This window comes from Pelodiscus sinensis, chromosome 1 (assembly GCF_049634645.1).
Source record: "Pelodiscus sinensis isolate JC-2024 chromosome 1, ASM4963464v1, whole genome shotgun sequence".
Taxonomy (NCBI): domain Eukaryota; kingdom Metazoa; phylum Chordata; order Testudines; family Trionychidae; genus Pelodiscus; species Pelodiscus sinensis.
Genome location: NC_134711.1, coordinates 268,938,155 through 268,951,288, shown reverse-complemented (window position 1 = coordinate 268,951,288; position 13,134 = coordinate 268,938,155). Strand labels below are relative to the sequence as shown.

The 13,134-nt window shown below is 39.1% G+C and overlaps 1 protein-coding gene and 1 long non-coding RNA gene across 6 annotated transcripts in view; one reads left to right on the top strand and one right to left on the bottom strand.

Annotated features, from left to right (window-relative positions):
* The window catches only part of PIBF1 (progesterone immunomodulatory binding factor 1), a 144,220-nt gene extending 143,727 nt beyond the window's left edge, over window positions 1–493 (top strand). For all 5 annotated transcript variants that reach the window (XM_075918902.1, XM_075918899.1, XM_075918900.1 and 2 more), the window contains one exon: window positions 127–493. In XM_075918902.1, the coding sequence (XP_075775017.1) occupies window positions 127–183 (57 nt within the window). In that variant the 3' untranslated portion in view covers window positions 184–493. The remainder of the gene's footprint in view (window positions 1–126) is intronic.
* The window catches only part of LOC142826470 (uncharacterized), a 49,527-nt gene that overhangs the window by 23,860 nt on the left and 12,533 nt on the right, over window positions 1–13,134 (bottom strand). The window lies entirely within an intron of this gene.

Here is a 13,134-nt window from a genome sequence, read left to right as displayed (position 1 = left end):
GTTTTAGTTTAAGCCGAGCAATCAGTTGCACTGTGAATGAAGGGAAAAGAAGACTGTGTTATATGGATTGCACATTTCTCCTGCATTTCATGTCGTCTCATAACCAAAACGTTCTTTGTTTCACAGACAAATAGAGAGGTACCTGAGTGGTACAGGAAGCTGAAGCAAAGAAAAGCACCATGACATTTTTCCAGGGATTTTCAATATAAGTAATCAGTTTTGAAGTTTATTATGTGAAGAAAAAAATTGTATTCATAATCATGTTCTTAACACCACACAAATAAACAAGTGGTTTATTTAATTTTAGACACATATTGTGTTTATGAATTTTAACATAACTATTAAACATATAATGAAAAAATATGGCTGTACTTCATGTGATGATTTTATCATCAATATGTTTTAATTCAAAATACTAAATATAAATATGCTCTTCGTGTTTATAATTTTGTCTAATAAAGGACATTTTATTCAGAGTGCTCATTAATGGAAATTTCAGCTTTTAGTATCGTTTTTCTTGGCTACAGTGTTTCATGCCACATTCTTCTAACTATTCTGGCTTCTAGACGCTTACATATTTAAGAAACATCCTAAGAAAAAGCATCAGATGGCAAGAATCTTTCTTATTAGCCCTGATTGTTTGGGTCTGTTAAGCTAGACCAGGATGGGCAAGAGGCTGCCAGTGGGCCAGATCTGGCCCACCAAGCCACCAGATCCGGCTTGCGGCTGCCTTACTGGGATCCTTAACCACAGCACAGTGGCAACTGCTTTAAATGTGGCTGCCCTATTCTGGGAACCAGGAGGGAGGCTTTGAGCTCTGTCCCACCCTTCAGCAAAATCTCTCTGATCCCATTGGCCAGTTTCCAACCAATAACAGCTGAGAGATTTTGCTGGTGGCAGGGGCAGCCACTGAAATCTCTTCCTTCCCCCTCCCTCCACTCCTTCACCCTGCTCAGAGCAAAGCCACTTGGAGCAGCTTAAGACTGCAGTCTTCAAGTTCCTGCAAGGCTTCTGACTGGGAGCTGCATGGGTAATGCGCCTCCCAGCCAGAGCTGCCTCTGCACACCATCTTCTCTCCCCCGCCACTATCTGCCCCAGGCCACCACCCAAACTCTCTGAAACCCTTTCCTCCAGGTCACATCTCCCTCCCAGACCATGCACACGCACACCCAGTACACCCCTCCCCCAGGCCAGAATCCTCTCTAGAATGCGCACTCTCTCTTTGATCCTCCACCCCATTCTCCTGTTCCAGGTCATCATCCAAACTCTCTGCACTTCCTTCACCCAGGTCACAACTCCCTCCCAGACACTGCATCCCCCTTCTAGAGCCCCTCCTTCAGGCTAGAATCACCTCCTGCACCCATACTTCCTCCTGGACTCTGTACCCCAAGCCTCTGCCCCAGATCACAACCCTCTCCTTCACCCAAACTCCCTTTCACACTACACATCCCCTGCTGCAGCCATCTCCTACCCCAAGCTCCCTCCTGCATCCAACCACTCTACCGGACCCCATACTCCCTCAGTAGAAATGAGGCCCTTGACCACTTGCCAAAATCTTGGAGGGGGCCCCCCCATTACAAATTATTGCCCACCCTTGACCTAGACTCTGCTCATGCCCTTTGTTTCACATAAAAACTCAGTAAAAATATCTCACAAATCTCAAACACCAGTCGTCAATGGGGGACCATCAAATTTGGGGGGCAGAGTTTCTAGTGGGGTTTTGGAAGGATCAGTACTAGGCCTGATGCTGTTCAACATTTTTATCAATGATCTGGAAATAAATATAAAATTGCTGCTAACATTTGTCACAGCATGAAGATTGATGAAAATGAGAAAATACTGGACTCTTTAATCTTCTGCACCAAGATAGTGTTTATTCCAAAGATTTACAAATTAAATTAGACCCAAAGTAAGCCCCACTTTCCATCAACACAGTAGGGGATTGCACTACACAGTTACACTACAGCAGATTTCTCCAGTGTAGACATGGTCATATTTTATTATGTAAATTAGGAACTTCTGATTGTGAATATTATTTTATACATGACAAAAATATTTCACATGAAGCATAATGCATCCTTTATTTTATGTGCATTAAAATAGTCTCAAATTAAATTTTAAGATGAAGCTTTACTACGCCTTATATATTTAGACATTGGGCATGAAACAGTAACTACTTGTTTTTCCAAAGCGTTGATTTGCATCAGGATGCTGACTCCTTTTGTTCACCTACCCTTTCAGTTCTTCCTGCATTTTCCATGCACCCATTTGAAAAAAAGCCAATTCCCCTTATTTTTGCTTCCTTTGGGTCTCAATTCCTTCTAATTAGTAATGGAATCATGGTCAAGTTCATTACTGCTTTGTCACTGTCTCTTTAGAACACTGTGTTCAATGAGATTGAGATTGCTCATTGCACATCTGAAATTATGTCCTTAGTTAAAATTAGGGCGGTCAATTGACATGCATTAATGCCTGCAATTAGTGCAGTCCAGGATTAACGCGTTAAATGTTTAACATTAATCACAGCCATTAATGTTGCACTGCCCCTTTGAAGTGCTGCTGCGGCGCTTCAGAGGGGTAGTGCAACACAAAGCCTGGGATCAGTTGGGGACTCCCCAGCTGACCCCGGGGTCCATTGCCCATTTGAAATGCACAGAGGCAGCATTTCAAAGGAACAGCCTCCTCACAGCTGAGCCTATGGTCAGCTTTGCAGCGGCTGACCCTTAGAAACACCGCTTCCACGTGTTTCAAAGGGGCAGTGGAGCCCCAGGTTACATGGGGACTCTCCAGCTGATCCCAGGCTCTAGGAAGAATTTCTCCAGAACCCGGGGTCAGCCTGGGAGTCCCCAGCTGACCCTAGGTTCTTCTGCCACTGGGAGTCCCCAGCTGACCCTAGGTTCTTCTGCCACTGGGAGCCCCCAGCTGACCCCAGGTTCCGCTGCCATGCAAAGCCCAAGATCAGCTGGGCAGTCCCCAGCTGACCCTGGATTCCATGGCAGCTGACCCTTTGAAACTCCAGAGGCAGCGTTTTAAAGGGGCATGCATGGAGCCCAGGGTCAGCTCAAATGCCATGAGTCGATTGACTATCCAATAGTCAATTGACTATCCAATAAGCATTTGCTTATCAGATAGTTGACTGGTCTTTAACTTCCCTACCAAGGATCAGCTGGAGTGCCCAGCTGATCCCCAGCTCCACGTTGCACAGCCCCTTTAAAGTGCCGCCCCTGGCTCCTAATGTGCTGCCCTTTTGAGGCGCTGGGGCTGCTGTCTCCAGCAGACCTCAGGCTCCACCTTGTGCTGCCCCTTGGAAATGCTTCCCCAGCGCTTCAAAGGGGCAGTGCTGCATGGAGCCTGGGGTCAGCTGAGGACTAGCTGATCCTGGGCTCCATGCAGCGCTGCCCAATTAGTTTCAAAGGGGAGGTGCACGTGATGAAATTTTTTAATCGTTTGACAGCCCTAGTTAAAATTAATTAAGACAATTCCTAGCAAGATAATAAACTTTAATTTTACTTCATAAATATGAGTAGATATAAAAATAAAGGAGTTTTATTTAATCTTTATTACACTGGGCACATACAGGAGAAAATACTGCATATGTGATATATATTTTGAAGATCAGACAGTCCTGTGTTATGTTTATGAAAGGTTTAAGTAATGTGCCAGGATTAGAAATTTACTACTATGAATGAGAGATAAAAACCAAATAGTGGTTTCTCATACCAATATTCTTGCATCTTCTTATGCTACTTGTATGCCACTGATTGGGGGCTGAGTTGTGATAAGGATTAATTTATTTAATATTCACATTGAGTATGGTACAGGGTTTTATAATGGATGTTTCCAAATTATCTGAGGTACTTTGTCTTATTTTTACCTGGAATTCTAAAAATTATATCACTAAGGATACGAGTGATTTTATTTGGAAATTTCTCAGTTGGGTTCTGCAATTTCCATAATATTTCAAAGTATTTTTTTAACATTTTAGCATGTTTGTCTAGCCAGAGCCAGTACACACAAGAAATGCATGATGTACAAAAATAGTATTTTAACATCTTTTATATGATAAAACATAACCAGTCCTATGGTTTTAGCAGTACATTTGGTTGGACTATTACACAAGTTACCTCCACTCTACTTTTTAAATCTTGATCTTGATAGTTTCACTGAATTGGATGTCTGAAATATTTTATTTCTGAAACACCAAAATGTTCCTTCTCTGGGAACACTTCAGTGTTTCCAAAATGAAATATGTTCTCTGGGAGCCTGAATCCAGACACTCTATAATCTCAGCTCCATGCCAGGTGAATAGGTGAGCTACCAGAAAATTTGGCTGGTTTTTTTTGAAATTTCAACAGAATAGACACATTACCATGACACATTTTGATTTAGAAAAATCAGCATTTTCCTATGGAAAAATGTATCACTGCAAAATTTCTAACCAGCTCTTTGAGTCTTGAAGTTCAGAAGCATCAACATCACAGCTTCGGTCTTCCTGGCTCATGTGACTTACTTCTACATTTTTCAGTTTGGAGAGACCCTTCTAGAAATTCAATTTGCAATTCTCATGTCTAATTAACCCACATGAAGACTTAAGCTAATTATCTAGGAGGAGACCATCCTAGCTTATTATGTGAAAGCTAAATGTCACTTGAATACAACAATTCAAATACAAAATGCCCTACAGAAAAAATTAATGAACCCTTTTGCCTTTTAAATAATGACAAGATTCACTGGTATTACCTGTATGTTATTTTCAGTGACATTATTTCTCACAAACATAATTGTCAGACAATTTTTCCCAAGATTCTTTGTCATGAAACAGTCTCTGCATTTCCCCACTGCAGGTGATCTTGTTATGAAACTATTCAAACCAATGAAACCTATAGGGATCTGGTATGCATCTGAATATTCTATAACCAGGTACCCCCTACCCATTTTCAATTCTTCTTTTTCACAAAGAAAGTCAAGGAAAAAAATCTGCATTATCCCATTTTATGTTTGCTAGCTGATGTCTTAAGTGATTAAATTTTCAGAGATATCAGTTTGTAGGTTTGGCAATTCTGTTGGAAATATGAAGGGAGGAAAGAGATGAAGTTTAGAGCATGCTACAATATCTCTTTATGGTGCAAGTGCTCTCTCACTTTTCTACCTTTTGCCAAAGACTAATTAGCTAAGGTGAAATCAGCCATCAGGAAAGGACAAGATCTGGGCCAAGAACAAATCTGAAAATAGGAATCTGCTTTTTATAAGATGTCTAACACTTCAGGTTTGTTTATTGAATATAATAGTTGTACTTCACAGGCATCTTTAGTTCAAAGCAGCCATGTTGTTTCAAGATGTGCATTTGAAAGCTCTCACTTGAGAGTCACAATGCATTCAGTAACAAACACTGATAAACTTTGGAGAAAATGAATAAAGCTAAGTAACATGATTTGAAATAAAGTTGCTATCTTCCATTTTCAGGGTTTTTTGTAGCATCCGTAACCTTTTAATACATCTCTAATGCCAGCAAAAAAGAAGCAACAAGGTGAAGTAATATCTTTTATTGCACCAACTAGCAGGAGTTATTCCAATAAAATACATTTTTACCCACCTTGGCTCGCTGATATCTTGGGATCAGCATGGCTACTTCTATTTTGCATATAGCCGAAAACCCCATTTCACTGCTAAGCCTGTCCAAACTCAGCAAAATGGATATTTTTCATTTGCTTCTGGTATGCTTTCCTCAGCTGCTGCACCTTTGTAGTAGCAATGAGGATGGTACCAGATGGAGCTTGGAAACAGATACTAACCTTTTATGCTAGTTCTTTTCTGCCCTTTCGGGAACTATTTGTTTCATTTCCATGTCTAAAAATCAACCACTAGTCAGCAGAGTTTTAGAAACCGGGGGAAGCAGTAAACGACATCCTCGTACACTTTTTGGGTATCATTCTTATAAGAAGGGGTCTGTTGAGGGAAGAATGTTCCCCTGTTAATGTACACGTCAATATAATGGGAGCTGGAACTTTATAGTATAAAAGAACTGTAACCCCATTGTGACCTTTGAAAATGTAACAGGCACCTTAGGAAGAGTACGTTTTGCTTCTTGCCTTTAGGCAACATTATCCCCTTCTTAAATTGAGGATTTATTGGAAATGCTTGACCTTTAAAATGCATACTTCCACAGCTTAATAAGGTGATTGCACAGGAGGTATTGAAGCTGGAAAACAATCAATAAAAGTAAAAGGTGCTAACTGAAGGAAAGTCATGCCAGAGATAGATGGTAGCATAGGTTCTGATTCCATAAGTGCTTTAGGGTTCAAGCACCCACTGAAAAAATAGGGGTCAGTTAGCACCGAAAGGCTACATTAATTTTTTGAATACCCTGGTCCCTTGACTGTGGTTTCAACAACCACTTTTCCCTGTGGCCCCACCTTTGCTTGGCCTCTTCTCTTGGAGGCCCTGCTCACACAGGATGGGGGAGAAAGAAGGGGTCAAGAGGGGGTTTCCAGCCCCTGCTGGAACAGCACCTGAGCATGGCAGGCCTGGGATCCCCACAAATTGAGGCTTGCTCCAGATGCTAGAGCAGCCCCTGTCCACAGAGAGCCCCCTGTGGGGCTGAAGCAGCCTTTCTGCCCACAGCAGTAGATGGGGAGCTGTTCTAGCCCCCACTAGTTTCCAGTTAACTGGAACCACTTAATCAGATAACTAGTTAACCTTTCACATCCCTAACTTATGGATGGTAGTGTAGATTTATAGCAGGGCAGGAGCAACAGGGAACTGTAGAGGTTGCTTGTGATGAGAATGGGGCAAAGTTCCTAGTGGATCCTTACAGTCCATCAATATGGAAGTCCACATCATTTGTCTGTACCAGAGCACCCTTAAATCATCTGCTGGAAGCATGAGAAGGAAACTCCACAAGGTTCATTTTGCAGAGTTCCCTAGGCATTCTTCACCCCAAAAGTTTCCCCCTCCCCATGGAGATTATCATATAGCATTAAATGCCTACAGGTTCCTTTTTAAATTAAGCCATTTTTGCTCACAAAATTCACACACAAAAAAGTTGCAGAATTAGATCTAAATGTTACTGAAACTGTTAATTTTACCAGCTTGCTTTTTGTAAGGAAGGAGAACAGTGGAAAAAACACTCAAGTTTCATCACTGCATTTTTATATGGTTGAAGTATGAAATACAGGAAACTAGGATTTATTATGGAAATAGCAATTTACTTAGAACCTCTACATGTTTGCATAGATTGTGTTCTTTTTGAAGATACTACAGAAATAACCACTGTAAAAAAGAATACTGCTTTGACTGAAGCAATAGAATCAACTTTGTTTGACCATGAATAATTGAAGTCTTTGAGTTAATGCTGCTTTTAAGGAGTTTTGAGTCAGTAAATGTAACTTAATTGCAGGAAAAGTCTTTTGGATGGAATTTGTGACCACATTTCAAAGAAACTCTTAGATTATTATTCAGCACAGCCGCTGTAATTACTAGTCCTAATACTCCATTTTTATCTCAGAGATGTACACTGCAGCACACAAGTTACCTTTTTATATTTTGTTTCCTTATTCATTTTGCTAGAAGGATTTGTTACTCTGTGAGATGTTGGACAAAATGCGGCAATATGTTTGACTCCTGTAGAGATTTGTAACTTTGCATTTTAAGTATCTAGTTAGAATTATCCCCTTAATGCTTGTGTATTGAGAGATACCCCTGAGGGAATGAAAATGTAAAGCATCTCTTACCAAATTTTCCTGGAAGATACAGTGGTTCACTGTGTGTGTTCCCAAAAGACATAGGGCCATCCATACTGGGGCCCTGTGTCTCTGCACTGGCTTCAGAGTGTCCTAATAGGCTCTGATAGAGCTAGTCTGTCAGGAAATTCTGCAGATGTAGCTATCTCTGGAACCATCTTTTAAAGGGGCTTGCCAGGGTAGAGTGCCGCCAGTGCCACACACAAAGTCATACAGTCTTAAGTAACAAAACCTCTAGTGTGTCATGGGATGGATAGTGATCAGCTCTGATTCATGGATCAATTCTTGGGTCAAATTTTAGTGTGATCAATATTTCCTTTCTAATGGCAACAACTCCCACTGAACTAACTTGCAGGAAGTGAGTTGAGCCTCACATGTGCATGAAGGCCAACATACTGCTATGGTGCCTTGTGGGAATAGCAGAGGACCTTTTGGTACTGTGGTCCTTGTAGACAAAGGAAAGTTCCAATAATCTATGGAGCCAACTCTATAAATCTGTCACTTCTGATCCAATTACTGTTGAGACAGCTGACTCATCTCCTAGTAAATCTGGAGATCTGCAGCTAGTTCTTGTCTCTTAAGGCACTTGGAAGATACTCAGGTACATTAATATTTATGGTGACAAGTATCAGAGGGGTAGCCGTGTTAGTCTGAATCTGCAAGAACAACAAGAAGTCCTGTGGCACCTTATAGACTAACAGATTTATTGGAGCATAAGCTTTCGTGGGCAAAGACTCACTTCGTCAGATGCTTGTCATGCATCTTCATCATGTCTCTGACAAAGTGGGTCTTTGCCCATGAAAGTTTATGCTCCAATAAATCAGTTAGTCTATAAAGTGCCACAGGACTTCTCATTGTTTATTAATATTTATTTTATTAATTTGTTATTTGTATGCGAAATCTAATACAATGGGACAGAACTACTGTAAGTAGCAGCAAGTATTAAAGGAAATGACACACAGGTAATTTAATCCTTATTGAATTAATGCATTCTATGTCATATTGTGTTGCTTCTTTCATTATTGCACTAATTAGCTTTGTAGAATAGCATTCATTCCAGTCAGCAGGAGATGAAGAACAATAACAGTTTACCAGCAGCAGGAGGGAGCTTACCTTGCTTTGTTACCTCAGTAAATTCTCTGCAGGTTAATCTAAATGCATGGCCAGGGAGTCCAGCCCCACAATGGAGACTGACTGAAACTTCCCTAAAGGGAAAACCTCAATCAACTGATTAGATCAGTTGTCAATGAAAAGAAAATATCCAGTGCTCTAAAATATAACAGTTTTTCTCCTAACATACCACTTCAAACCTTCAGTAGTGACAACCTTTGTTAAATAGTTTTACACATGGTGACAATTCTGAGACAATGAAATGGCCTTAAAACAAAAATGGTTTTAATTCATTAATATTGAGAAATTATACAGCAGCAAAAGTATAAAGCTCTTATGATTTCAAGTGTACTATTACCAATAAAGTTCAGGATTTTTTATATAAAGGACTTTTTTGTAGATATGAAATATTAAATGGACAGGGTATTGAAATTTAAAAATAATAAAATTAGTAAGTGTTATGTAATTTTCTAACACAAAACAATATTGTTTGACATGTAGCATACATACAATGGTGATAATCAATATTTAAGTGGCGATTTCATGTTGCATAAAGCTTGATCAATTTCTTTTTTAATGTTAATTATCTGAAAATATAATACTTTGTGGTCATCTAGTTCAATATCCTGTCTCTGTCATTGGCCAACCACAGACACTTCATAAGACAATGCAAAAGACCTTACAGCAGGCAAATATGGAAGGATATTTCTCTCATGAAAATCTTCCAACTTCTAATAGAGATTAGTTTAGGGCCTGAAGCATGAAATTCTAGAACACTTTGAAAACCTTTTTTAAAATATTTTTACTATTAGAACTCTGGATATTCTTAATATCCATATTAATGATCAATTGTTCTTGGTCTCAATGACACACTATAGCAAGAGTTCCACAGCATAATTTTGTATAATATGAAAAAAATTGACATCTTTAATTTTCATTGACTGTCTCCTTCTGTTGATCATGATCTAGAAAATAGAATCATAGAACACTAGAACTAGAAGGGACCTTGAGAGGTCATCAAGTCCAGTCCCCTGCCCTCACAGCAGGACTAAACACCATCTAGATCATCCTTGATAGACGTCTATCTAATGTGCTCTTAAATATCACCAGTGATGGAGATTCCACAACCTCCCTAGGCAATTCATTCCAGTGTTTAACCATGCTGATAGGAAGTTTTTCCTAATGTCTAACCTAAACCTCCCTTGCTTCAGTTTAAGCCCATTGCTTCTTGTCCTATCATCAGAGGTCCAGGAGAACATTTTTTCTCCCTCCTCCTTGTGACACCCTTTTAGATACTTGAAAACGGCTATCATGTCTCCTCTCAATCTTCTCTTTTCTAAACTAAACAAACCCAGTTAATTCGGCCTTTCCTCATAGGTCATGTTTTCTAGACCTTTAATCATTTTTGTTGCTCTTCTCTAGAGCTTCTCCAATTTCTCCACATCTTTCTTGAAATGTGGTGCCCAGAGCTGGACACAATACTCCTCCAACTGAGGCCTACTCAGCACAGAGCAGAGCAGAAGAATTGCTTCTCTTGTCATGCTCACAACACTCCTGTTAGAATCTTTCTTGTTTTTTTTGTAATTGTGTCACGCTATTGACTCATATAGAACTTATGGTCCACTCTGACCCCTAGATACCTTTCTGCCATACTCCTTCCTAGACAGCCATTTTGTATGTACTATAGATGGATTATCTATGACTTTGTGTTGTCCAGAAGCTGCCAGTTGGGCAGGACAGTAAAAGATGCATATTTCAGGGAAAATTCTGGGACGGGCAGTTTACTAATGTTGCCCTGCTGAGTAATTCGTGGCGGGCTGGCCATAACTCTCATAGAATACAGCGGAGAGTGATTTACATGCTTAACAGAGTAGGAGTAGTGGCTCTTTCAGCAAATAATTTCTTGATTCATTTTCTTTCAACTATTCACCAGTGTGTATACTACTATCATGTTCCCTTTTATTCAGCTCTTTTCAGGCTTTCCATGTGAGAGCTTATCTATGCCCCTAGTCATTCTTGTGACTCTGCTCTGAACTCTGGGAAGAGAGTAGTGTAATACACAGTGCACTACTTGAAAATAATGGGCCAAATTTTGTTCTCAAAATGGTCTAAATCTGATAGCCATTCTTCTACAAAAGAATTTCAAAACCTGATTACAAAGGGAGACAGCTGAACTGGAATTCATTTGCAATTTCAACACTCTCAATTTAGGATTGTATAAGGATCTCAATTGGCACACTACAAAGGCAATTTCCCCTCTCTAGATATTCACATCAACACATCAAATGCTGTGAATAAGCCTCTTCCACTATGACTGGATTGGGCTTATTAACTCAGGTAATTTCTTTATACATACCCCTGTCTGTTACTTCCACTACAATTCATTTGATGAAGTGGGTTTTACTGACAAAAGTTTATGCCCTAATAAATCTGTTAATCTCTAAAGTGCCACAGGATTCCTCATTTTTATGTGAGAGCAAAATTTGGTCCACTGTAGTCTCCCATAGCAGTCTTTTGAGATAGTATTTAAAGTGTAAGATGCATTTATGCTTAGCAAAACTTATAATTTTTGTGCGCGTAAATTTCCCAAATTACACAATCTAAAATAAAGAGTCAATTCTTTTGACAAATTCAGGTAACATTTCATCAGTAACTCCACTTCTCTGTTATTACAATCAGCTAGACAGATATAAACCTTTCTTCATAGTGCCTCTCAGTGTCACAGCAATATTTTGAAGGAAACACTGACGTGGAGCTGGTTTAACAGCACCACATTGCCCTTGACTTGAAGAACACAGAGCTTTTTTTGTTCTTTTACTAGTATCTAATTTAAACTTATTGAGTTTCCACTCAACCACTGCTTCATACTTTAAATAGCTTCACCCGTGCCGAGCAGGCACTGGAATTGGAGCAAGAGTGGTTTGTTGCTAAATGCTTCTACTGCGAAGCACACAGTTGGTAAAATTCACCCCTTGTGTAACTTAGCTGAAGATAATGCAGTTACATCTGGGATAAAATTGTCTTTTGTTCAAATAATTGTTTCTCAGCTAATATTAGATACAATTTAAAAAGTTACGTTAGGAGAGCTATGTTAAGCACTTATAAAGATTAAAAGGCAATTTTTACTCTGTCCCTGCCAGTGTATGAATTATGATTGCAGTTTATGCTGTTTCTCATGTGCAACCAGTATATACATTTTTCTATAATTTTAGATGTAAATATGTAGTATCTTGTGGCAGTAGGTAGCGAAAGTCATTAAATCTCATACCTGAATAACTCAGAGGAAAAGTTTGCTGCTAACTGAAAAGAAAACATGTTTGGTTACCCTACAAAAGTACTAAAATAAATACCAGTAGCGAGCGAGCGAGAGGGCAGAAACCTTATTCAATAAAAAGACTGGAATGGAGACATAGATAGTTATACTGTCTTGCTTCAACCAATTTGAATCTTCAGTAAACTATTCTGTGCACCACAGTTGTTCCTTATGTGTTTAGGTGTCACTTGGCTCAACTATTGAGCTGTGCACTTGATGAATTTAGCAAGTAATCCCCATTCAAAATGTGCTGTATGTGTGGGAAGTGCAATTTTCCATACATTTAATCAAATCAAACCCTATTTGCACTGGAAAATTCAAATATACTTCCTTTCAATGAGGATGATTACCTACCAGATCTGAACTTTCTAAATATAGCTGCTTGGACTTGAGATGTTTAAATAAATAACTGCAAGAATATTTTTGTCATGCGAAAAATGGTGGCTGTTTGCCATACTCCTTATTCTCTAAAACAGCTGATTTTTTTTATTCAAACTTAAAATTATTTAAGTTTTCTGCAGAGACTAAGGCTGGAAAAGCGAGCCTTTCTTAAAGGTATAAATAAATGGAAACATTTGAGCAAGCCTAGCTATATATTACAGCACACACATAATGTGATTTCAGATACTATATTTCAAGAGCAAATACCTAAACCATATTTAACATAACTGAGGTGCTTCCTACTATTAATATCACACATATTCACAGAAGACCAGCTAGATCATAAACGTTATCAACATTGCTTTTCAGTTCTTTTATAAAATGTCATAAAAATAAAATCCACGTGGAACCTAGGAACAGTATTTATACTGAAGTGATGTTTTTTACTACATAATTTGTAGTAAATGTAAAAATAATCTGACTACAAGAACTACAATGTGAAAGCTAGGACATTTTTACAAGAACCCTAATTTATATGGAAAAAAGCCCATAAAACTTGATTTTTAAATTTTTGTTTCATTATATGCAGTA